Genomic DNA, 22,709 nt, shown 5'->3' with positions numbered 1-22,709 from the left:
TGAATTTCCTTTACTGACTGCAGAGTAGAAACACACTTCCTACCCTATTAATCTCCACTTCTGACCCATCAGTAGGGGACTAAACAAGGGTAAATGGCTCCATGCTTTTATTTTCTGAGCCAAGTGATTTCTAGCAACGTAAGGTGGAAGGAAGTAGGGAAATTCTGCAGGCACATCATGCCACTACTGTAAGAAAAGGTGGAATAAAGGCTGTCGATTAATTGAAAATTCTGCCCAGTTACATCAACCACACATCTAACAGAGAGGAAAGAACAGCAAGGCTACACACTGCATAGGAATGTCATTCGGATGTAAAGGATCAGATAAATAGCCAAGCCCAAACACCAAGAAGATAAAATCTGTTGAGGGAAACATAGCAGGGATCTGGGTTTTGTTATTCCTGAAGTTCCAAGGCTCCCTCATATATTTCCAAAGATATTTTACTGGTGTGGAAGAGAAGATCTTAACTGGAGAATGCACAGACTTCTCTGTCTACCTCTGCCTCCAGCACTCTTGGGAAATAGAAGGAAATTTGGCCTGTTTACCTGTCTGCTGAGGTAACAGTTACTCTTTCAGCATCTAAGTCTTAGAATGAAGTCCTCTTTGCTGAAAAACGAACATAATCTGCTGTTTAAACTAATAAAAGAACAACAAACCAAAATCAACCTGCATTACTGTTAGCAGCGTACAGACATGACAGAAAGCAGCAGTAAGGCTGACATTTTCTTAGTTAAGCTAAACGACTAATAACTACCTGGAATAACACGGGGAGTGAGCACAAGGCTGCAGCTTTATACCTCTGGATCCCATTCAGGGCCAGGCTGTTTATTTCCTTTAATGCTTTACATCTGTTAGCATTAAACCACACTATCAGCTCTGATGGATTTACATGTATCTTGCTGTTGCATGCATCTCTTGAGAGGCTGAGGGATGGGAAAGGTTACCTTCCCGCAATTGCGTTCCTACCCCCATAGCTCTCATGCAGCCTTCAGGGAAGCATTAAAAAAAGAAAAAGAAAAGTAAAGAGAAGCAAAACCCAAAGAGCTTCCTTCTCCCATGAATTAAACAAAATGTTCTGAGGCTGTATAACATCCATAGGAGAAGAAACGCTGCCGGTGATCAGCATCGCAAACCTTCCTTCTGATGGCACAACGTGTCAAGGACATTTTTAATGAGGGATCAAGGACACTGCTTCTTGAGAGTCATCTTGTTTAAGCTGTGCTAACTGTGGCTTTCTTAGCATGCAAACCCAGCACCTCACAAGAGAGGCAGGAAAGCACCACAAGGCAAAGAAGTATCCTGCTTGCAAGGCTGTTCCTGTCATACCTGCAGGGGAAATAATCTCAGATGTTGCAGAGAGCATCTTTCTATTGATCCTTCCCCAACAGCCGTTAACTTAGAGCCACTCAGTAAGGAGATGGAAATGCCAGAAATGAGGAAAAATACACCAAAATAAGCAGAGACCTGTAGTGAGCCTATCCATTATCCACTTTCTGATAAACCCCAGTCCATATGACAGAAACTACACTTCTGAGAAGCCTAAGGAATCAGTGGATGCTGCATTACAGAAGAGTCTTTCAGATATCTGACACTGCTGGGAATAAACTCCTGATGGACCACGACCAAAAGAAGGACATGAGCTAGCAAAGAGAACAAAGATCAGAAGTTATGCAGGGATGCTGAGTACACTGCTCCCAGTTTCTCTCTATCTCCAGGTGCTGGGTCATGCATGACTAGATTTCCCAAGCAGTACCTGGTGTATGGCCAGCAGCAGCAGTATTAGAGGCTTAGCTTTCAGGCCTTGCTCTCCAGGGACTTCCTCCACTTGGAGCAGAGGCTTTGATCCTGAGTAGTACATTTGCACAAAAAGAACCTGGGTATGATTTTAAAGAGAGAGAGAGAGAAAAGTGAACACAAGCTTTGCTTCTGCATCTTATGTCTCCAATCTGCTCCTTGAAAATGGCAAAGACATCTCAGACATATTGTCAAAGGACCCAACTAATTTTTCAGCCTAATCCATTCTTTGTATCTCCATGAAAAAATAATATATATATATATGTATATACAGAAAATTCTTGAAATTAAGGCAGTTTTTCACTTCCATGAAAGCAGGGAGGGATCTTAGGTCCCAGCTTCTTATGGGGACCCTCTATCTTATTCACTGCTCCTGTGCTGCCCACAAGCTGCCAGCATGACATCCTCATCCACTCAACTCTCTCTTTTCCATTTCATCCTTTCTGGACTAATTAGGTGAGAACCGTCTTCAAGTCAGACATAATGCTGAAATCTAAAAGATCTAAATATAAAAAGTGACATCATTTCTTACGGGCATGCATTCCCACCTGAGAGACTCTGGTTTCCTTCACAACCCCTCTTTGTGGCCAGCAATCTTCCAAGATTATTACTTAAAGATAAAATGGTTTCTCCAACACATTCATCAAATCAGGTGATGATAAGGCTGATTAATCCAGGAACCTCCATCCTTCCTGAAAACAATAAACTGCAAGGCCTACAGACAACAGGATGGAAAATATTACAAAACTTATTTTAAGAAATGCTCTGCTTTCTCTATCGAAGCCATCCTGAATTCCTGTCTTCCTACATGTTAAAGGATAACACATAGAATCACAGAACAACCCAATTTGGAAGGGACCCATAGAGATTACTGAGTCCATACTGGACCACCCGAAAATCAGATTGTATGTCTGAGTAGATAAATAAGGACGGTTCCAGAGAAGGTGATTAAAGTCATTAGAGCAATGGGAAGGCTAAAAAATATGAGTGTCTTTCGTGACCAGATGCACAAGAGAGACAATCATTGTTTACAAAATAACTGGCAATTTGGGCACTCCCAGTTATTCTCTCTTACAGCAGAGGACAAAAATGCATTTGCAAAGGTGAAAGCGCAGCTGAAGAGAGGAAACATTTTCTGAGCAACACACAGCTGATCTATGAAACTCAACTGATAGACTCAAAAAGCATTAACCACTCGTACAGAAAATAAGAACATTGGAACATTTCATTAGAAAGGATTATTGTTATTATAATTACTTGGAAAGGCTATAATTTCTCACATTTCCAAGTATAAATAAATAACTGTCTGAAGATAGAAAGGCATTCCCCCATATGGTGGGAATAGTTTGTAATTGTCCACGATGGCAATTTCTTGCATCTCTCTGAAATCTCTAATGCTGGGCACTGTCAGGAAGGACTCCTGACTGGCTGAACATCGTACAATGGATCCTGTCTCATGATTCACATCTTCACAGATGAAAATACAGGTTGTGTGTTACAATGAAAAATAAGTATTAATGCGATGGAAAGCCTGACAAGACAAATCCAGGTAGCAATACCCAAATTCTTGGCTGCCCCCTGCAGTTCAAAGGAGATCAAACACTGTTTTGTTGTTTGATACTGGGAGTTTGCTTGCTATTTGAATACCTTGGACTTTTATCTTTTAATGAGATGCTGATGCTTTATGGAAGATACTGTAGAATGGCATCTTCAGAAACAATTCTGAAGTACACAGTGTAATGTAAAAACTTGTTGAGCAGCCCAGACAGAACAAACAGATTACACAGGAATAGACAGAATAGACAGGAATAGATGCTTTCTATTCCTCCCTTTATTCCTTATTTCTAATGATACTGCCCTGATAGCTCTTCTTGAATTTAGTTTCTTCCATTGCTTACTCTCCCTCCAAGCTCCAATTCCTCTAACTCTTTTTTGAAAGAGGGATTTAAGGTAGTAACTAATTGTTAATGCTTAATAGGAAGCCATTATAGTTTAACAGGTAATAAGATACCATAAATAACACTGCTGGTAATGCGCTTTTAAATGGTTAAGGATGTACTTGAAAGCGTAACCACACAAAGCCTGCTTCTGTTACTTTAAAAATGAAACTCATCCTTCCAGAAATTAGCTTCACATCCATCCGAAAAACACAAGTTTTACCAAGAAGAAATGGATGCAGGATTGAGAGACATATTCAGCAAGGGACTCCGACTGCATCAGGGGAGAAACATGGAAAGAACACGCTCTAATAGCTGGAAACAGCTGTTTTTTCTTCTATCCTCTTACAGTGTACAGACCCTGCTTCTCCTTCCTGCTCTGGTGGTGGCCAGTGCTTGGCATGTTGTCTTTGCTCAGCCTGAACTACTGTTATCTACAGACTGGCTGTGGCCAAAATGGCACAGGTCTTCATCTTGTGAGTGAACTCCCCCAGTATTCATGGGAATTGGATTTGAGATTTTAGGCTTTATTTTTGTGTGTGTGTGTTCTTCAGATGTTAAGTATTCACAGAACCATACTCAGGTTGAAAGGGACCTCAAGGATCATCAAGTTCCAACCCTCTGTGAAGATCCGTATGAAGTATTAACATCACATGATCTTATCATCACATCTTTGCAGGCCCAGCTCCAGCCAAATTCTCACAAATTCTTCCTGCTAATATCTCATTTAGCTTATACATCTTAATAAACCCCCACTGTTTCTGAGACGATATAATGAATCGCCACAGGCTACAGCAGCTGGCTTACATGTTTATGCCTCTATGCATGTATGTCCATGTACATGTGTGTGCTGGGTCTAAAAACACCAACCTGCACGTATTTACCTCAGTCTCACACAATACTCCTGCCATGTCTGTCTCTCTAATATCTCATATGGCAGCAAGCAGCAGGGGCTGCGCATGAGTCACAGCCACAATACACTGCACAGCCAGAGCCTCTGACAGAATATACAATAGAGCTGAGATGTCAGTGGAGGTGGCTTTGGAGTACTTTAAAAATGCTGTTCAAGTGCCAACTTTCACCTCCAAATACGACACTTTGTTCGCCCACCCACTTTCGTTCCAAGTTAAATGTTCCTTTTACTGCAACTCGACAGCTTTAATTATGAATTTATCTGTCTTTTTCTATCCCTATAACTGTTCAGTCTCTCATTTGTCTTGCTAAGATTTTTGATATGCTCCTAGATAGCAGCTGTATACTGTCACCACAGTACAAGTGGCCTGGTCAGACTCTCATTTGCAGGCTGGGCATCAGACCAAAACCTGCAATAAGCTGTTTGCCTCGAAAGCACAAATCTCATGTGTTCCCTCTGCAGAGAAAGAACAGAGAGATGGGGACACAGTGTGCTGATGAGCATCACTGTATCAGAACCACAATGCTTTCCTTTGCTCTTATTGCCTGAGAAACTTAAATACATATAAAATTCTGACCTGAGGAAAACGTGGATCCCACTGATGGTTTCACTGAGGATGCAGCTCCTTCTATCATATTTTGCCCACGACAGAAGACATCCATTTTAAACACTAATGTTTTAAACAGTAGCAGCACACGTAACCCTGCCGCCATCAATGCTGTGCAGGACTGATGTGTGGTAAAGCCTTCACCACCTAGCTCTGCAATAATGTTATATGGAGTGTCCTAACACTGCCTCTTAAACACCTGATCCATGGTCAACCCAAAATTGTCGCATCTGGCTGCATTCAAAATGACTGTAAGTCTAAACATATCAATCCTCTCATTATCCTTTGTGACTTCTAGGAAAGACTCTATCCCGTTCCAGTGTCAGCACTATCCTGGTCTATAAAGATCACCTCAGACGGAAGTGCATATCCCTCATAATCCAGTCTTTTGGGAGATATTTCATAACTTCATAAATTAATGTTGATTGCTTTAGAAGTAAATTTTTATCCCAGCATGTGAAGGGACCCAATGACTTCCACATTTCAAGTACGATTTTAAGGGAAAAGGACTGTACCACAGAAATACAGATGCTCCTAATCAATACGAAAATGTCTAATACCAGGCAGTAGCAATGTGCCTCACAGAAAGGGCAATGCAGAGCCCATTTGTTCTGCTGGATATATACAAGTTCATTATCGGTACTCCAGTCAGATCTGTACGTGTACAGTAATTTGAATAACCTTCGATATGATAGCATGCAGTCCTTCTGTGATTCCTTTTTCTGCCATTTGCTCTTTTCATCTCATCCCTTCCTACTGCTGTTTAAATTGCTATTATTAGCTATTAAATGATAAATGAATTACCTCTGAAGTAAGCATGAATAATTGTTCCCAGCCTGAGATAGGCTTGGACTGGTATTTGGTAACAGTCAACAAGATCTGTGTGGCTCCCAAGGTTATTTCATAATAATAATAAAAATCAATAGGAAGAAAACAGGGACAGCTCCAGAAAGTGTTAATGAAAAGTTGCTGAATTACAGTGGCTAACCTGTGCACAGCTACATAAAAGCCTTCTGAATACCAAATACATTAATTATAGACTGCATTGCTCGGCTGAACCTCCACAGAATTCATTGGGCTTGTATTCTCACACTAACAAAGGAGAGACGCTGAAGAGTGCTGGATGAGAAGGATGAAGGGAGGGAGGGATGGAAGAAAGTTCATGTTCTTATTTACAAAACACAATTATCAATATATATGTACTGAGAGTAAAATCTGAATCCAGTAATAGATCTAAATCCAAAGTTGGAGGTGTTTCCTCTCATGAGCAGGCACATCAAGGTTTTACGTCAGACCCTGGACAGAAAGAAGATACTCCCCTTTTGCAGCATCTGTATGAAAGAGCACTGTAGAGTATATATGTATTTAAGCAATACCTCCTGGTAGTCATAAACTGATTCTGACTCCTTACAGTAATGTGAGTCTACCCCAGAACTCTGCAGCTGCTCTCATAGCTGACACACTCCTTTACTGTTAAAAGTTAGGCGGTGCCCTTGAAGAGTTATATGAAATACATTAGCAGCTCCTTTTGCTCCATGTTCTACACCACTAACATGACACAGTATGGCAAACACGAAACTTGGATTTACCTAATAAGCTATCACCATCACCATGCCCTTTTTGCTCAGGCATCCAAACACAGGAATATCACATTCATAGATGTTCACAAAGCAGTAGAAACTTCAAATTCCTCTAACAGCTACATAACCTGTGACCAAGCTAAAAAATGGAATCAATAAATAACCTCTCCTTCTGAAAGCTGCCCCAAGATATTTAATGTCTACAGATGATCAAGGTTAAAAATGTTCCAAATCTTTACTTAAAGAAAAATGAACGTTCAGTCAAACAGAAATCTGAATCAAAACTACCAGATGATTCCTGCTGATGTTTTCCAGGGAATTAGATTCACAAAATGATGAAAGAGCCCTTTCATCTCCATGCATGTGTCAGACGACTCCCCAGAGTCCAACCGTACAGACTGCCCCAGTGGATCAGGTACTCAGCCTGTTGGAACCATGAGGAGATGGGGCATTTGGGAGGGTGAAGCACTGTCTTGCACTCAAACACTTCAGCCAAAATTAGTTCCAGTTCATATAATTTAAACGAACAAACAAAAAACTGTAACAACAAATGAAACCCACATTCACCTGTAAGCAGAGGAAGACACAAACCAGGAAGCAAGGGAGCCATTTGCCATCACTGCACAGAACTATCATGTCGTAATTCTGCTGTTTAAATATGTGTTAAAGATGCATGAATTGAAACCAACACGCCTCGTTCCTTCTTTGTTCTTTTGCTCTTTGAACTTCCCACCTTTGGGTCTGCTTCACTCTATTTTGATCTGAATGGCATTTTGGCCACATAGCTTAAAAGATGAGCAGAATTGCTTGCACAGCCATAATCAGGCGAGGATGCATTACAGAGAAGAGATGGGAAATCCAACAGTTCAATACTATCTAGGATTGTGATGGTGCATCAATGAAGTATAGGAGAAGAGCAAGCACAGTTCCAAATGATCTACAAATCCTTCTTGTATATTATTGGATTTGCCATCCACTCACTGACCATTTTAACTGCTCACTGTATGGAAGATGAATAGATTGCACCTGGACAAAGGGCCATGGTAGTGATTAAACATTCTGCTTCTGATTAATATCACAGTAAGGTATATTTACCATCTGGGGAGGAGAGAAATTTATCTCTGTTCAAGACACATAAGAAATGATAAAGAAACACAAGAGATGAATAATATCTGAGTCAGCAGAAAACACTTAATGACTTTGCAAGGGTCTGCCTCAGTATGTAAGAAACACCTCCCAAACAAAGGGCTACAACTGCTGCAGTGTTTGCAAAACACTCAAAGGCACAAATGCAAAAAGAGAATGAACAGAAGTGCCATCCGTTCAAAACATGAGGAAAAAGGGGAAAACACCCTTAACAAGGTAATGCTTTCTGAAACCTGCTCTTAGTGAGCAGTCACTTCTCATCCTCTTTGTGGTCATGAAAAATGTGAAGTTACCTGGGCAGCACTGACTTAAAACCCAATTGTTTCATAGCAAATGAGGCATGAAACTTATTATCAAAAAACATGATGTCTGAAGTACATGCTGTCATTTTGTTTTCCCAGAAGACAGCTTCTGAATGCCTGAACTGACTGCAAGACATGGCTGGAAATACAAGAATTAGTGGCTCTTCTTGAGCAAAAGCAGAGTTGTGAAGCCAACATCTACAGCACTGTATCTTTGTGAGATAAGAGAGTAAAATGCCTCTACAATCAACTGATACATTACCTTGTTTTTCAGAAGATGGCTGCAAAATGCAGTTAACCCTCCACATATTTGACATTTGACTTGGCAGAATGGTCCTTAAAACTGGCCTGCTGGTAGAGGAATAGCCTTTTGATGCAGAAAAACACCTATAAAAAGTTTCTGAAAAGAAAAACCCACAAACTACTAAGTTCTTTAGTAGGTCTTGTGCAATATGAGGGTGACGGCACCTAAACAAGTGTGAGAGTTAAGGAGAAATGCCCCAGGGGCACAGGATGCTAACTAAAAGCTGGCTGATACCTTGAACAATTTAACCACTAGACAGGCAGTTATGAGAATTGTATTAGGATGATCAAGAGTTTGTTCCATCCCCAGATGCATCTATGCTTCTGAAGTTTGCAGGATGTTCTCTGGATGATATTCTTTTTGGAAACATTTAAAGAATCACTTGTTTTTGTCTTCAACTAATAATCATGGGAAGCAATATATTAGGTACCAACAACCTTTGGAGTACTGGTTCCAGGACTCTGCTAGCACATCATTTACATACCATTTAAACAGAGCTAAAACAAAAGTCCCCTTACTAGACTTTCCCCAGTTTTAGAAAGGTACAGCATTGAGTAGAGCATTGAGTAGGAAGTAAATAGGAGGTTTTTGTGGAGAGAGAATATCTGAGTAAGGAACTTGCAGTGTACTGTAGAGATTTCAGAGTTAAACTATTTCCACACAGTCAAGCACTTTCAGGTAATCCAGAATCCTATGATCTCACTGCATCTCATGGCAATAATCTCAGTAGTTACCTGTTGGTCTTTAAGACAGCTGCCCTTAGAGAACCAGAGATGAAGAGTTGTTATGTGAATTTCATGTTCTCCAAGGATTTCCAAGTTCTGGGGGAAATACTCTACTGTTCTATTAGTAATGTAGCCCCAGAGACAAAAATTCAACTCCCTTTTTGCTTATTTTCAGATATAGCTACTTTGTTACCCTGCCTCTGCTGGGAACTTACTACACAGTTAATGCTCCTGAATGACTTCATATACTGTATGTGCTAGACTGAGGTCAAGAAGGAATTCTTGCCTGTGTTCCAAAATACATTTTGTTAGGACCACTAAAGGTTTAGCACACCTTTCTTCGGCTCACTGGAGACTGTACACTGAACAATATGAAATCAGGTGGGAGAAATCCCCCATTCACACAAGATGCCTCCATTAGACCAGTCATTTCCCCAGTAGCTATTACCTTGCTTCGATCTACCGCTCACTGACTCTGACAGAGCAAATAGTTTATTCTAGAGAAGTAGCCAGTGTCCAGCCTGCTCCTTCATCCTCCTCACAGCAGTAGCGGAAAAGTAAGGCTGCAAAATGCCCTGAGCAGAGAGAGCTCTAAGAGGAAAATTAAAAGACACATCCAGTTATAAACGTTGACAGGTGAAAATGTTCGCTGTTGGAGGGAGATGCTGAGATGCCAAGTCAATGCCACGCACACCAGACACCATGACAAAAAAAAGACACAAACGCAGAACATGAACCGTAGGAGTTTCGTAACATAAAAGACCTCTGGCTTGTGATCTATGTACCTTTGCCATGAGACATATCACCTGGAAGTCAGATCTGTCCAGTACTGGATTAACTTCTCTTTCCATGGCTTGACCTGTCACCCGGAGTACTATAGAGACGGGCACTCAGAAATGCACATTTAGAAAATTAGATAGATGTATTGAACATAAGCACTGTGCAATTAATCTCACTGATCACAGCTTGAGTGGTCAGAGCAATTTCAGCATGTTTTCTGCAAAATAGAACCTTATCAACTAAATAAAGATCGTATTTTCATCAAGGTCGAGTGACAGTCATCGTTTTCTTCTGACACTGTTAATCCTGCTCTGATAGGAAACATCCATATGTGTATCTTTCTCTAGGTGAGAAAGTCAGTCAAGACAGTCTTCTGCAACATGCTCTACCAAAAACAAACTTAAGCTGCAGTCAGACCCATTGGCTCCCACTTAAACACCCACTATTCATTACACAGTACAGAGGTCTGGAAAAGGGATTGCCTGCAAGGTGTTTAAACCACCTCTGCTCACAGTGTAAAGCACACAAGAAAGACATCCCACAGTGTAACCATTTAGGTCGCTCCTGTGTAGCACCTGCAGGCCCCGAGTTCAACTCTGCTTTGGCAAAGGTACAAAAATAATTTGGGTTATTTCCATCCTCACAAGAGGAAAGCACAGAAAGTGTTCAAGTGTTTTTTGTGGTAACTACAGAAGACAACAGCACTGGTTCTAAGCTATAAACACTTCCTGCTCCTTAAACCATGAAAGACAGCTCTAGTCTTGGCAAAAGTAGACTATAATTACCATTGATGTAGTGACACACCACCAGTAAGCAGAAAGACTCTGCTGAGCTCCCTGTGCTACCTAAATGGAGAAAGACTGGATTTCATCTTTACAGAGTAAGATTAGACCGAGTGGAACCCCACACTGCAACCTCCAGTTCTGATGGATAATCAGTTTTTTATTTCATAGTCTATGCATTATTTTATTTCAAAGTCTGAGCTGGGGGAGAGGCCTGGATACAGCTGCTCTCCTGCCCATAGCAGTGTGCTCTCTTTATTCTGCATTCTTCCTTTGGTTGCTTTAGGCCTCTTATTCCCTCTAAAATCAAATTATGCAGTTCTCTTGGCGAGACTCAAAGAAACCCAGAAGCAAAATATTAATTTTCTGAATCAGAATCAATAAGCTGCACAATCCTTTTCAATGAATTATTTATCATAAAATAGAATACACTTACAAGCCAAGCCCCTTGGTCCCCACATCTCCCTTTTCCTGATCTTTTGCAAAAAGCTCCTGTAATATGGCAAATCTTTAGACAGGAGCAAACAATGTAATGTTTACTTGTACTACAAATGCCAACTAATTGCACCTAACCCATCAGAACTCCATAAATCTGCAATTCCACCCACTGGAGTGAAAATGAACAAGTAACCATCACACTGCCTTCAGCAGTGACATCCCATCCCCAGATGACACAGAACCTTGAAGGGACAGAGCGCTTTGCTTTTGACCACCACAAACAGATATGGAATGGCATGGGAGCTGTACAAGGTAAGGGATTTTTCTTTAATTCTTAACTTCTTTAAAAGTATTTGTCATTAGAGAGCTGCTATATTGGTAAAGGTTCATCGCCCACACAACATCAGGAAAAATGAAATGAATGCTCACTAACATGAAACCAACCAAAGAAAAAGGTAATGGAAAACCACACAAATGAGAGAAAGTGCTCATGGAGTTGGTATGACCAACTTATTTTCAGTGTCTGGGACAAGTCAGAGTTCAATATTTTCCTTCCCTGAAGTTACTTTCATGCAAAAACTCCTCCAGCTCTAATTCAGAATTGGAAAATCTGATTTATATCTCAAATTCATCCACCTGGCCAGGCTTCAGTAGCTCTCTCTAATGAGACACCAACGATTTCTCGGATGGCTGTCCCCAGTACTGAAACCATTTAGGATACATGTTAATTGCTTCATTTATGTGTTCATATGTACAAGTGAGCACAGCTATACAAAAGGAATGTCTCTATATTTTAGTTCTCTTTTTTTCATTGTTCCCCATAAACATTAAAAACCACGAACAAGCTTGTAAGAATGGTTTCAGGCATGAGGAACAGGTGGTGCGAATGTCAGTTAAGTATTCCTGCAGGGGGAAGACTGGAAGTTTGCTGTAAATTATGGGGGCATTTCTGCAACAGAAAAAATTGGCTTTTCATTGATGAAGCTGGAAGCACTCTTTGATAACAAACCCACTGGGAACTTCAAATCATATCACATCACTCAGTTATTTTTTCCTCCATTTGTCTTGGAAAAACAATATTGCAAGAGTAAGTGCTTGCATGTAGAACTAGGAATAGCATGGTTTAGAAAGAGCACATACATTTCTGCTTCATCACAGCTGAAGCATCCCATATTCTGACCTTTACCCAAGCCAAATTCCCCACATATGAGGCAACCTCACTTGCATACATCCCATTGAACACAGGAAGCTAAGAAATGAATTTTGCAATTAGGAAAAAACACCTCCCATATGGTTGTTTGGATAATGACTTCATCACACGCACCAAAAATCACAAACCTATGCTTCATATGTCTGTAGGATACAATGCTGTGAGGAAAAGAGGAATGACTGTGCGAATCCTTGCAGAATCAGGCATACTGTTTCTAAATCATACCATCAAAGTCCTTCACCTAGAGAACATCTTCCCTGTAGGAGATTGACTCCACAGAGGAGATCTGAGGTGGACAGAGTATCACCTGAAACTTCAGTTTCCTGTTGATGAATTCACTGAGACAGTGCCATCCATATGCTCAAGTAATATTTTGAGAGGAAAATGAAATTTGTAAGGAAACTGTCACTGACCTTTGTGCCCGGTCTGTTATTGTTATCTCTTCCTCCAGATCTAGGAGTAGCGCTGCCTGAGCCATCACCTTCTTGCTGCAGGGCAAGGATTTGAGGTGCAGAATGAGCAGAGCAAGGCAAAACTTGCTTCCCATCTCCTCCAGCTCTTGAGTTCCCAGCTGCAGGCCCTGGTGGAAAAAAGGAGGAAGTTTCATTGCTGAGTGTACAAAGCGCAGGTGTTGGGAGACTGTTTTTCAGAAGGACAGCTCTTAGTATTACAGTATCACCTCATTCAGGTTCCCATACAGTCAATCATGAATTCAATGATAGCATTTGTTCTACAGGATCTATTCTAAAATAGCTTCTATTTTACAGAGGCAACAGAGGCAAGTAGTGTAACTGCTCTGGTTACTTACACTGAAGTTGTCACTGTACAAATTAGACTCATACCCCAAGAGGATCTGACTAAATACACTCTTACAAATCATTAGGTCTCATCTTTTTTCTCTCTCTAGAAGCGTCATCTCCCTAAGCAATGGGAAACAAATAGGTTTTATGACTGTAAATACTGGACAGTGGCAGAGATTAGAGAAAAAACAGTGAAGAGGGGAAGGAGGGAACATCTTTAACAAGTTATGAATTGCTTTTTAAGAAAATCAATTACAAAGTAATTGCAAAATAACAAATAACTCTGAGGAATTTCTCAGTGTATTAAAAGCCTATGTCTCTAGTAGGGACGTGCAGGCAAAGAAATGCAAAAACAGGACTGGGATTATCAACATCACCTTTCCAAGAGGACTCCTTCAAGCTGTGGATCCTCACATGGAAGAGCCCTGACTTTGAATTGTCTGTGCATGCTTTTTCACTACTTAAAAAAATAAAGACCCAACAAAAAAGTAACACATCAAGGGCCTACATAGGAGTAATCCGGTGTAATTACTGGTAGTTTCTCACAAGCAGTGAGATGGCAAGAGACCAAAAAAAACCTCCAAAACCACAAAAGAGTCACCGAAAATAACCCAAAGAAACTGCAAAATCCCTCATCTTTGGCATTTAGTGATCACATCATGTGTTACTCCTTAATGCTATCACACCAGGGGTTGAATCAATTGCTGAACAATTGCAGCCTTTGTCAGTATCAGCCCCGTGTGCTTTTGAAGCACAAACCATTTCTGCAGCCAACCTTCTGACAAGAACTCCAATCCCATTTCCAAGACTGTTTCCTTAGCAACTGCCATAAGTCCGTGCTCACAGCCCTGGCACCAGCCACAAGCACAGTGTGTGCTCCACACCAGCATGGCCTGCTCTTGACCCTTCACTCGGTGTTTGTTACTGCACATCTTACAGGTAACAGAGCCCATATATTATATATATTATATATTATATATATATAATATACCAGTAACTGATAACAGGGGGCTGAGCTCCAGTCTCCTGTTTCTTAGTAGTTAGTTTTGTTTTGCCTTCTTTAATTTGTTTATGTTTCCTATGTAAGGTTGCACTTATAATTTCTCTAGGATCTTCTGCACAGCTGAGAGAAATTGGGAGCCAACAGCATGGAGGTGGATGGAAAAAAGAGGCTTCCCAAGTGACCATCTACAGCTCCCTTGTAATGCTTTTTTTTGGTTCATGTTTGTTAGAGGCCACAAAATGTCTTACAAGGCGAATGCCTTCACTTCAACTCCAGCAAGTCCAGCATGTACAAATAAAATCTAACATTAAAGCAGCCCTATCTGATAACAAACACATTTTCCTATAGTAACCACATTGAAATTCTGCTTGTTTTCTCAAACTATATGAATAAATATGAATAGGTAATTATAATAATGAATAATGAACAAATAATGCATTATTTTGAGCTTGTACATATACTGAGTGGTTGGACAGCTAGATAAGCAGAGGACGTGCCTAGAAGAGCACACAAACAATATGAGAAAACAGAGCCTCCCTGCCAGGCGTAGACAAAGGACTCTGGAGATCTGACTTCTGCTCTCAGAAAGTCTCTTAAATATCTTTAAAGCAGTCAGCAAATCTCTAACACCATTTCTTCTCCCATCCTAATCACTGCAAGCTTTGCTAAGTAAGAGCCAGGTGCAATGAACTATAGTAATTATTAATAATGGGAAGAAAATAGATGAAGAGGCTTAGAGGAACCAATGGTCATTAATACAAAACAACGAGGGCCTAGCAGCTCTACATAGATTCCTCACTTCCATTATTTTACTTCAGAAGACATTTTAGTGTGGCAGTTACAATTGGCAGGTGGAAATGGTGACATTTCTGAGCAAAAATAAGTCACTTCCACAGCAAAGGAATTATTCTCTCAGGGGTAAAAAATACAAGGAACATCTTGGGGCTTTCCCTGGGGTGTATCTTAGGGTCCTGTTTCCAGGATCCAGGCAGCACACTAAATACCTATCAATCCAGGAGATGCGAATAGTGACAGTGCTAAAACTCAGCCTGTGGGCTTACAATTCCCCAGGGTTTTATTCAGGATATGAAGAGGCCTTAGGAAACTATGAACAGAGAAATAATAATAATAAAAGTATAATACACCTGAGAAGCCTCAGACAGTAAGTGCTCATGCTCTGAAGTTAGCTGCTTTATGATGGACCCATATTGCTTCGAGAACAGACAGCTCGGGAATAACAGCTGGAAACCTCAGCTAGAACATTACAAGTTAACACATTTAATTCACTTCAAACACAGGCAGTCTTTTATTTTCCAACTCAGACAATGCTCTCCCTCTTCTTCCTCAGCTCTCAGCAGAGGCAGGAGCTGGAGCTGCATTGGTGACTACCATTAAAGTGAAGATGCTGACAGAACTGATGCATCAAACTAACAGCATTAATGATATCTGCCAGCAGTGCCAAGAGCTGGTGCTCTGGGTAGAAACCAGCCCCTCCTGCCTTGCTTGAAATTCTTGAAATTCTACAAGAGATAAAGAAAGAGAAGTGGTGAACTTTTGATTTTGGTTAAGAAGCTCCACAGCAGTCAAGCTGGATTGTTTCTACTCACAGTGACAATATATAACCCGTTTGCCACTACCATGCAGGAGGAAGCTGTTCTACCTGCCATCAGGTCCTCTGCAATGTCCTGAACTCTCAGAGACCCTATCTTTCCCCATCACAATCCTACATGGCTCCATCCTCCTCTGGAGGCATCTGTATGAGAAGCGGAGTGCAGTGCAGTCTTCCAAGCCAGCAAAATCTAAGCAAAGTCTGAATCAGAAAACTGTACCAGAAAGCTGCAGACAAGATCATCAGTCTTAATTAGTTTAGCCTCATGGATATGCTAACAAAGGTATTCTTCTTTGATGATCAGCTCATATCTTTGCATAGTTTCTGCTCTTCATAACATGAAAGTGCCAGTCTGGATCAGCATTGGCTCAATACACACATTGCTGCGCAATACAAATATGCCCACTGGTCCCCTGGGCCCCCTCATGCATGTCTTTTGAAGACATAATGTTAAAGGATAACAGGTTTATAGTTTCCTGGCTGTTATAAAGAATAATGGAACTAGACATTATTTGCTAATCTCTTCTCATTTTTTCATACCACAGCAGACAGTATGGTAAGAGACATCACCATGCTCTAATATCTGGATGTATCTGTATATATGATTTGGTGGGAAGAAACATTCCAGAGGAACTCAACATGGCTAATCAGATGAATTAAATGAACACTACCTATTAGCTCTTGGTCTAGTTAAACCAGTACATTTGTTCTCTGCCCAAACTGTTTTTATCATAACAGGGCAGTGAGGTGTTCATCTGCATCTCCTAAATGACACTGTGTCACAGTAATAGGAAACACGGAAGGAGGGGGAAAAATAAGAAAGCTATTCCGTGATTTATCATTTGGCCAAGATAATGGCAATAAAAATTCTCCTAATGAAAGTTGATGAAATTATACCGGAAAAAGAGTTCATTCGCATTCAGCACTGATGCATCAACTATATATTCACAACTAAATGCTTCCAACGTCTCTCAATTTACCTAAAAACACATCACAGGCTAAGAGACAATGTAATGGGAAAACTTCGTTATTCATTACTCATATGCTTTAAACAACCCCACAAGCCAAAGGCAGCGATAGTTTCATAACACAGATATTGTTGAAGGTGGAAGGACTCCAGAAGTTAAATTAGAATTTTCTCTCTCCACCAGGGTAACAAGAGCTGCAGTTAAACTGGAGTTGAAAGATATTAATAAACACAAGTAGACAACAGATTTCAGAGCCATCATTTTTCTCTTGCGTTCAGAGAAAAGGGATCTTTGGCACACAGTACGGTCACTTTTGGGCACTGTTCAATCCTTGAGGCAATATTTTTCCCTGCAAACTTACTTCCAGTCAACACATACACACACACATGCAGAGTATACTCTGCATCTCAACAGCTTTACACATGCACAATGGTTATGCCCTAAGGCTGGGTATAAATAAATTGGCAGTCTGGTTTCCCACTAATTCCATCAGTGAGCTCTCCATTGGAATACTAATAGAAACTACTTCGAGGCTGCACAGGACAAACCACACAGCTGAATGAAACATTTGGTGCCTGCAGATGAAATTTTAGCCTGGGCCAGCCCCAAAAGATAGTGTCCTTTAAACCCCTGTGAAAGAAAACATGCTGATGCACAATGGGGAACCAGCTATTGAGATGAGGACAGTAGGGAACAAGCCAGTTTTTCTCATGGCCCAGAGATCCCTAAGCAGTAGGTATGACATTCTAAACAGACAAAGTTTAGGGGATAGAAATTTGGGCCAAAAGATTTCAAAGGGATTAAGCAAGCAGAAAAGGCTGAAGATGGAGAAAAAAAATTGGGTAGCTTGAATTTCTAGAAAGATGAGAGGGGTTGAGTTAAAGACAGAAGATAAAAGGACTGGAGAGATAAAAGGATGAGAAAGAGGGAGGGGTGGTTGAGGTCAGTGGATGCTGATGTGGAGGAATGATAACAAGAGGAAAACTAATGGAAACCTCAATCCCCATCTCACTGTTGGAGAGGTGTGCTTCGTTATGAATGCCCATCCTCGCTTTCCTCAGTACTTTGGCTACTAGGTGAGGAAACAAGGCCCAGCTTGCTGTCAACCCTCCCTGAAAATCTGCTGAATTTAGCTGATGCTCTGATTCAGCTGGGACTGAGCAAACTTCTTTGTTTCGTCACAAGATGGGTTATTGATTTGTCATTCAAACGGACTCTTTCCCTGGCTAAAGATGCTACAGGCTAGATTGTTCAAGGGATGGAGGAAAGCAGATCAGAGAGCAGAAAGAGGCCTGAAAGGCCTGTTTGTAAGAGAACTGAGGATTTAGCAAATGGTAAAACTGGTTGTCAAGTTCTACTTATTCAGATAGCATAGATAGCCAACCAAAGTAAGCATAAAGATGGGGATATATTCTCATCACCCTCCCCCAGAGACTGCACACTCACACAGAGCAGTAGTGGTTGGGTATGGAATGCTTCCATACTTGCTGGATGCTGGTGCACCTCTTTCGCATTGCTTCCTGAGATGGAAGGTAGTACATGGTACCAGAAGGTCCAGTTTTGCCAGATCACTTCTTGGGTATCACTGGGACCAATGCATACATTTATGTGGGGCATAACTGTGAAAAGTGGCTGAATCAGGAATAAAAGATGGACAAAAATAGAAAGCAAAACCAACGTAGATGAGCCATAAAGAAGGTCCAGAGGGCAAAGAACAAAAGTAGTGGGAATTGTCAGTATGTTTTTGTTGTTGTCATTGTTTGTTTGTCAGGAAAAACAACAACAACAACAAAACAGAAAATAAATAGAAAAAATAAGTGCTAATTCTTGAAAGAAAACAAATAGTGCTCCAGATAATTAACTCTCCTACTTGGCAGACAAGAAGAAGAAATGGGGAAACTGTTCAAGGTCATACAGTGATTCTGGGGCAGTGTAAGAAAAGAAAACTACTTTACACTGGTGACAACCAAGTGCTTTGTTCAAGAACATTTCTGTCTTTAATGCAGGTTCCAGTACTGGCAACAGGTTAACTGCTGTTACCCCATCTGACTGTGCCTTCAACATTCATCTGTAGTCTACCCACGGCTTTCTCTCACTCGTACACCTTCTGCTGTGTGAACTCTATGGAACCTGGAACAAGTCACAGCCAGGTTATAGCCTGAGGTGCCTGAAGATTAAATGTGAGGTGGAGCTCTAAGTACATCTGAGAGTCTGTGTCAAATGAATTAGCTCATAAAAGCAGTCTGGGAAAGCAAGAAGTTGAATTTTTGCAAGTCCTAAATTGGCAGTTTAATCCCTGGATCACTTTTCCTCCCTCTCTACTTCCACTTCTCTGCTTGTATGAATAACTTCAGCATACAGAAAAGTGAGCAGACTCCAGGCCCACCCAAGCATTTTCAGCTATGAGTTTAACTCATTTGGCCATATTTCACCGTGGGAGTTAAATAACTTCCTAATCCTGGCTGGTGATCACCACATGCTTGGCAACAAAAGGATTTATGATGTTTATTCTGGCTAACGTAAATACAGATGCTATTCAGAAAGCGTCTAACCTGTTTTGAACATTCTTAGTACAGTATTTGTCTCCATAATGTCATTCACTATCAGGTTCTCCTGGTTAATTATGTGTTATATAAAGAACCAATTGTATCTTTTCATGAAATGCCCTCCATATTGTTCTATGTTACACAACACCTTGTTATTTTTCTGTGTGGCTTTAAAGCAGAGCAAGTATTTATAGTTACTGGGAAATTACAAAGTAGATTTTATTTTGAAATTCACTATACTATAATCTGCAATATAGAAAGCTTTGAAGCCTTTCCCTCTTACTCTGATAAAACATATGCCATTCTGCCCATCCCAGAGGTGATGAAAATATGTATTGACCAAAATGACACAGCAACACTAGTACGCTTTTCTTCCCCATACAAAATAAGACCCCATGATGGATCATGGTATCACTTTTGCACCAACATAATGATTTAGGCACTAGAGTGCATTTAGAAAGAAGCCAGCACAGCATGACCCAGACATCACAGCATGCTCCAGCCTGATAGCTGTCTGCCCCACAGGATCTCTGGTGCTCTGTTCCCATGCTAGCACATTACAGACACAAGCAGACCGGCAAAGCTGCATGTTGGCCTGATAGCAACGTTACATGGAGTGGAATTTAATGGGGTGGCGAGTTTGCTTCCTGCTATGCTGCCACCAAATATCCACATCACTGTGAAGCCTCTCCCCAGCACAGTGCTGAGTGTTACTGCTGAGCTCTCTGCACTCTTTCCCTTTCTCTCTCAATAGCTCAAGTATCACTAATACTCTCCCATATCGAATCTGCCTTCCAGGCCACTGTGTGCTTCCTCTAGCCCCCCCTTTCATTATCTCTTTTGCCTTACAAAGAAAATAACTCATAACAGACAAAGCAGTCCAAAGGAGGTACTACCATTCACGTCTATAGGGATATTATAGCATCTTCCAAGCCTACATTTTCTCACATACACAAGCATCTTACTCACTTTCTTCTTTATTGTTGCTGCTGCACATGGCACAGATATCTTTATTGAGCTGTCTTTCTAATCGCTACTTATGTTTTCCTGAACAGTCAGAGCTAATTCAGAACCCAACCATGTGTTTGAATGCTTTAAACTATTCCTTCAAACATGCTTTACCCCGCCACCGTCTGTATTTTATCTTCCATTCCCGTAACCACAGTCTTGCTGTCCTCCTTCCTACTGTATAATTCATATCAGCTGCAAACAGTAAATCTTAGCATTTTACTGTTCTCCTCATTTCTCAGTCATTAAAGAAATACAGACCAAAACAGAGTGGTAGCTGGAGTCACCTTACTATCCATTTCTTCCCACCCCAGTGATGATTAATACATCCCACCTATTTTTCCAGACTTTTAAGTAGATTTTCACTATACAAATGACCCTTTTGTGCCTCACCCCAAAACTCCAATCCCTTTGGGATTTCTTTTGGGTGAGGGAAACTCTCTTCTCCTTAGTTCTGACTTAACTAGGATGTCCACCAATGCTGCTCACTTAAATATGAGTCTTAACAAATGACAAACTTTGTATACTGCATCTCCCTTCACTCATGCCATCAAGGCAAATAACTCAGTCACTGTGCTTCCCTGCCCTTGTGTTTCTCGTAGGTTTTTTCTTTTTTTGGTGGTTCTCAACCTCTGGAGTAAATTTTAAAACATAAGGAATCAGAATGAGCACATTGTTTAGCATGTTTGAGATGTCTGCTATCTACCCCACTGGCCATTATTAATGATTTTACCAGTTTGAATCTTCAGTTCCTTTGTTCCCTTATAACTCTTACAGCAGTAAAACCTGAGGTTTACCTGATTCTGTGTGTTGTAGCCTTGGTTGAATATAAAATAACACCAACAGATAACGTGCAGACATTGTCTTCCTGCATAAAACAGCCAGAGTGGTCCCACAGCATTCTGCTCTGTGCCTGTCCTGGCTGCCTACCAGCTCTGCCAACATGCCTGTGGCCCCAGGACAGCTTAAATAGCTCCAGCATGCATCCAAATCTCAGCCTTCACAATTCCTTATTATTCCAGTCCTGAGGGTCCACTGTTTCCTTCCAGAGCCTTTTGATTATGCCTTGGAGCATGCTTCTTTTTTCCAGATCTAAGTCTGTTCTATACTAAATCCCTCATTTCCTCTGACTCCTGCTTCCATTGGCACCAGAGCAAAACTTCTACCCGATGGCAGTCCCCTTGCCTGGGCCACGCCACACGCCAGCTCCTGCAGTTAAATTGCCATGCACATATTCACAGATCAGCCCAAGACCTTCTCTTTGTTGGTCTCCTTAAACATTTACTTTAAACACGTCTTCATAAAGAGACTCATGAGTGAGAGGTAAGGGCACAGAGCCATCTGCAGCTCTGAGCCTTCCTTTCTCGTTTCTCAAATTTCACATATATTGTATGGCTGTCCCCTTACACTGCGCCTTTTCCCCTATATTATGAAGGATTCCTCATGTCAATTTTCTATCTTTTTTCATTTCACAAGTTCTCTTTGGTTATCTTCAGCCAGCTGCCAAAGCTGGTTTCCCCACCTAACACACTTCCAAGTGATCAGTGACAGTAAGCAACTACAATTCCAGAATTCATTGTATTAGCACTTCTAAAGCAACAAAGGAACCATTGATTTCCCAAGCCAAGGATACACAGGAAAGCACAAAAGGCATACGTGCCCAGTTCAGATCAGAGAGGAAAGAGACACACTGTTTGGTGAGGAATCCAGCCTGGTAACTGCTCCCTTTGAAGGTGAAGGATGGGAGTACAAAGAAGGGGCTTGTTGGCTGTGTTCTAATGGGTGTTAGCATAATTATTCTGATACAGGATGCTTCTTGCAGCTTGAATATGTCAGAAAGTTACCTTAACAGACGTATTTTACCAAAAGGCCCAGGGAGAAAGAATGATCTTTTTACAAGAAGGTTGGGTTAGGAGGGACATCCTGTGAAGGGTCTTGGGAATACAGACCACACAACCAGATGCCAGACATCAAGATAAGTTCCTCCAGGTGAAACAGTTGCCACCAGCTGCTAACCAGGATTTATAGGTCTGCGGAGTCCAAAGGCTCACTTTATTGCCAACCCAGATGTCCGCTGGTACAAGTAGTCTGATGGCTGATGGGGTTTTTTTAAACCACTCTTTTGGCTGAGAATACGATTAGTATCAAAAGAAAGGAACCAGCAAACAAAAACAACAGAGATCAAAACTGAATATTCTACATTATTACAGCAGATATGAGCCCCTGTTGCTTGCCCACAAGGAACCTACCAGCAGCA

General features: G+C 41.0%; 1 protein-coding gene and 1 long non-coding RNA gene across 3 annotated transcripts in view; one reads left to right on the top strand and one right to left on the bottom strand.

Moving 5' to 3' along the window:
• The window catches only part of LOC146752416 (cytosolic carboxypeptidase 4-like), a 356,854-nt gene that overhangs the window by 103,800 nt on the left and 230,345 nt on the right, over positions 1-22,709 (bottom strand). For both annotated transcript variants that reach the window (XM_085531855.1, XM_085531853.1), the window contains exon 6: positions 12,932-13,098. In XM_085531855.1, coding sequence (XP_085387981.1) covers positions 12,932-13,098 — 167 coding nt within the window. The remainder of the gene's footprint in view (positions 1-12,931; positions 13,099-22,709) is intronic.
• Positions 13,869-21,023, top strand: LOC146752417 (uncharacterized). The gene is made up of 3 exons (XR_014940623.1): positions 13,869-14,257; positions 14,428-14,519; positions 15,670-21,023. It is a non-coding gene; the product is annotated as an uncharacterized LOC146752417 (long non-coding RNA).

This window comes from Coturnix japonica, unplaced genomic scaffold (assembly GCF_054131305.1).
Source record: "Coturnix japonica strain WE unplaced genomic scaffold, WE-NBRP24 Scf045, whole genome shotgun sequence".
NCBI classification, from domain to species: domain Eukaryota; kingdom Metazoa; phylum Chordata; class Aves; order Galliformes; family Phasianidae; genus Coturnix; species Coturnix japonica.
The sequence above is the reverse complement of the archived record's forward strand: the minus strand, read 5'-3'. Positions and strand labels throughout refer to the sequence as shown.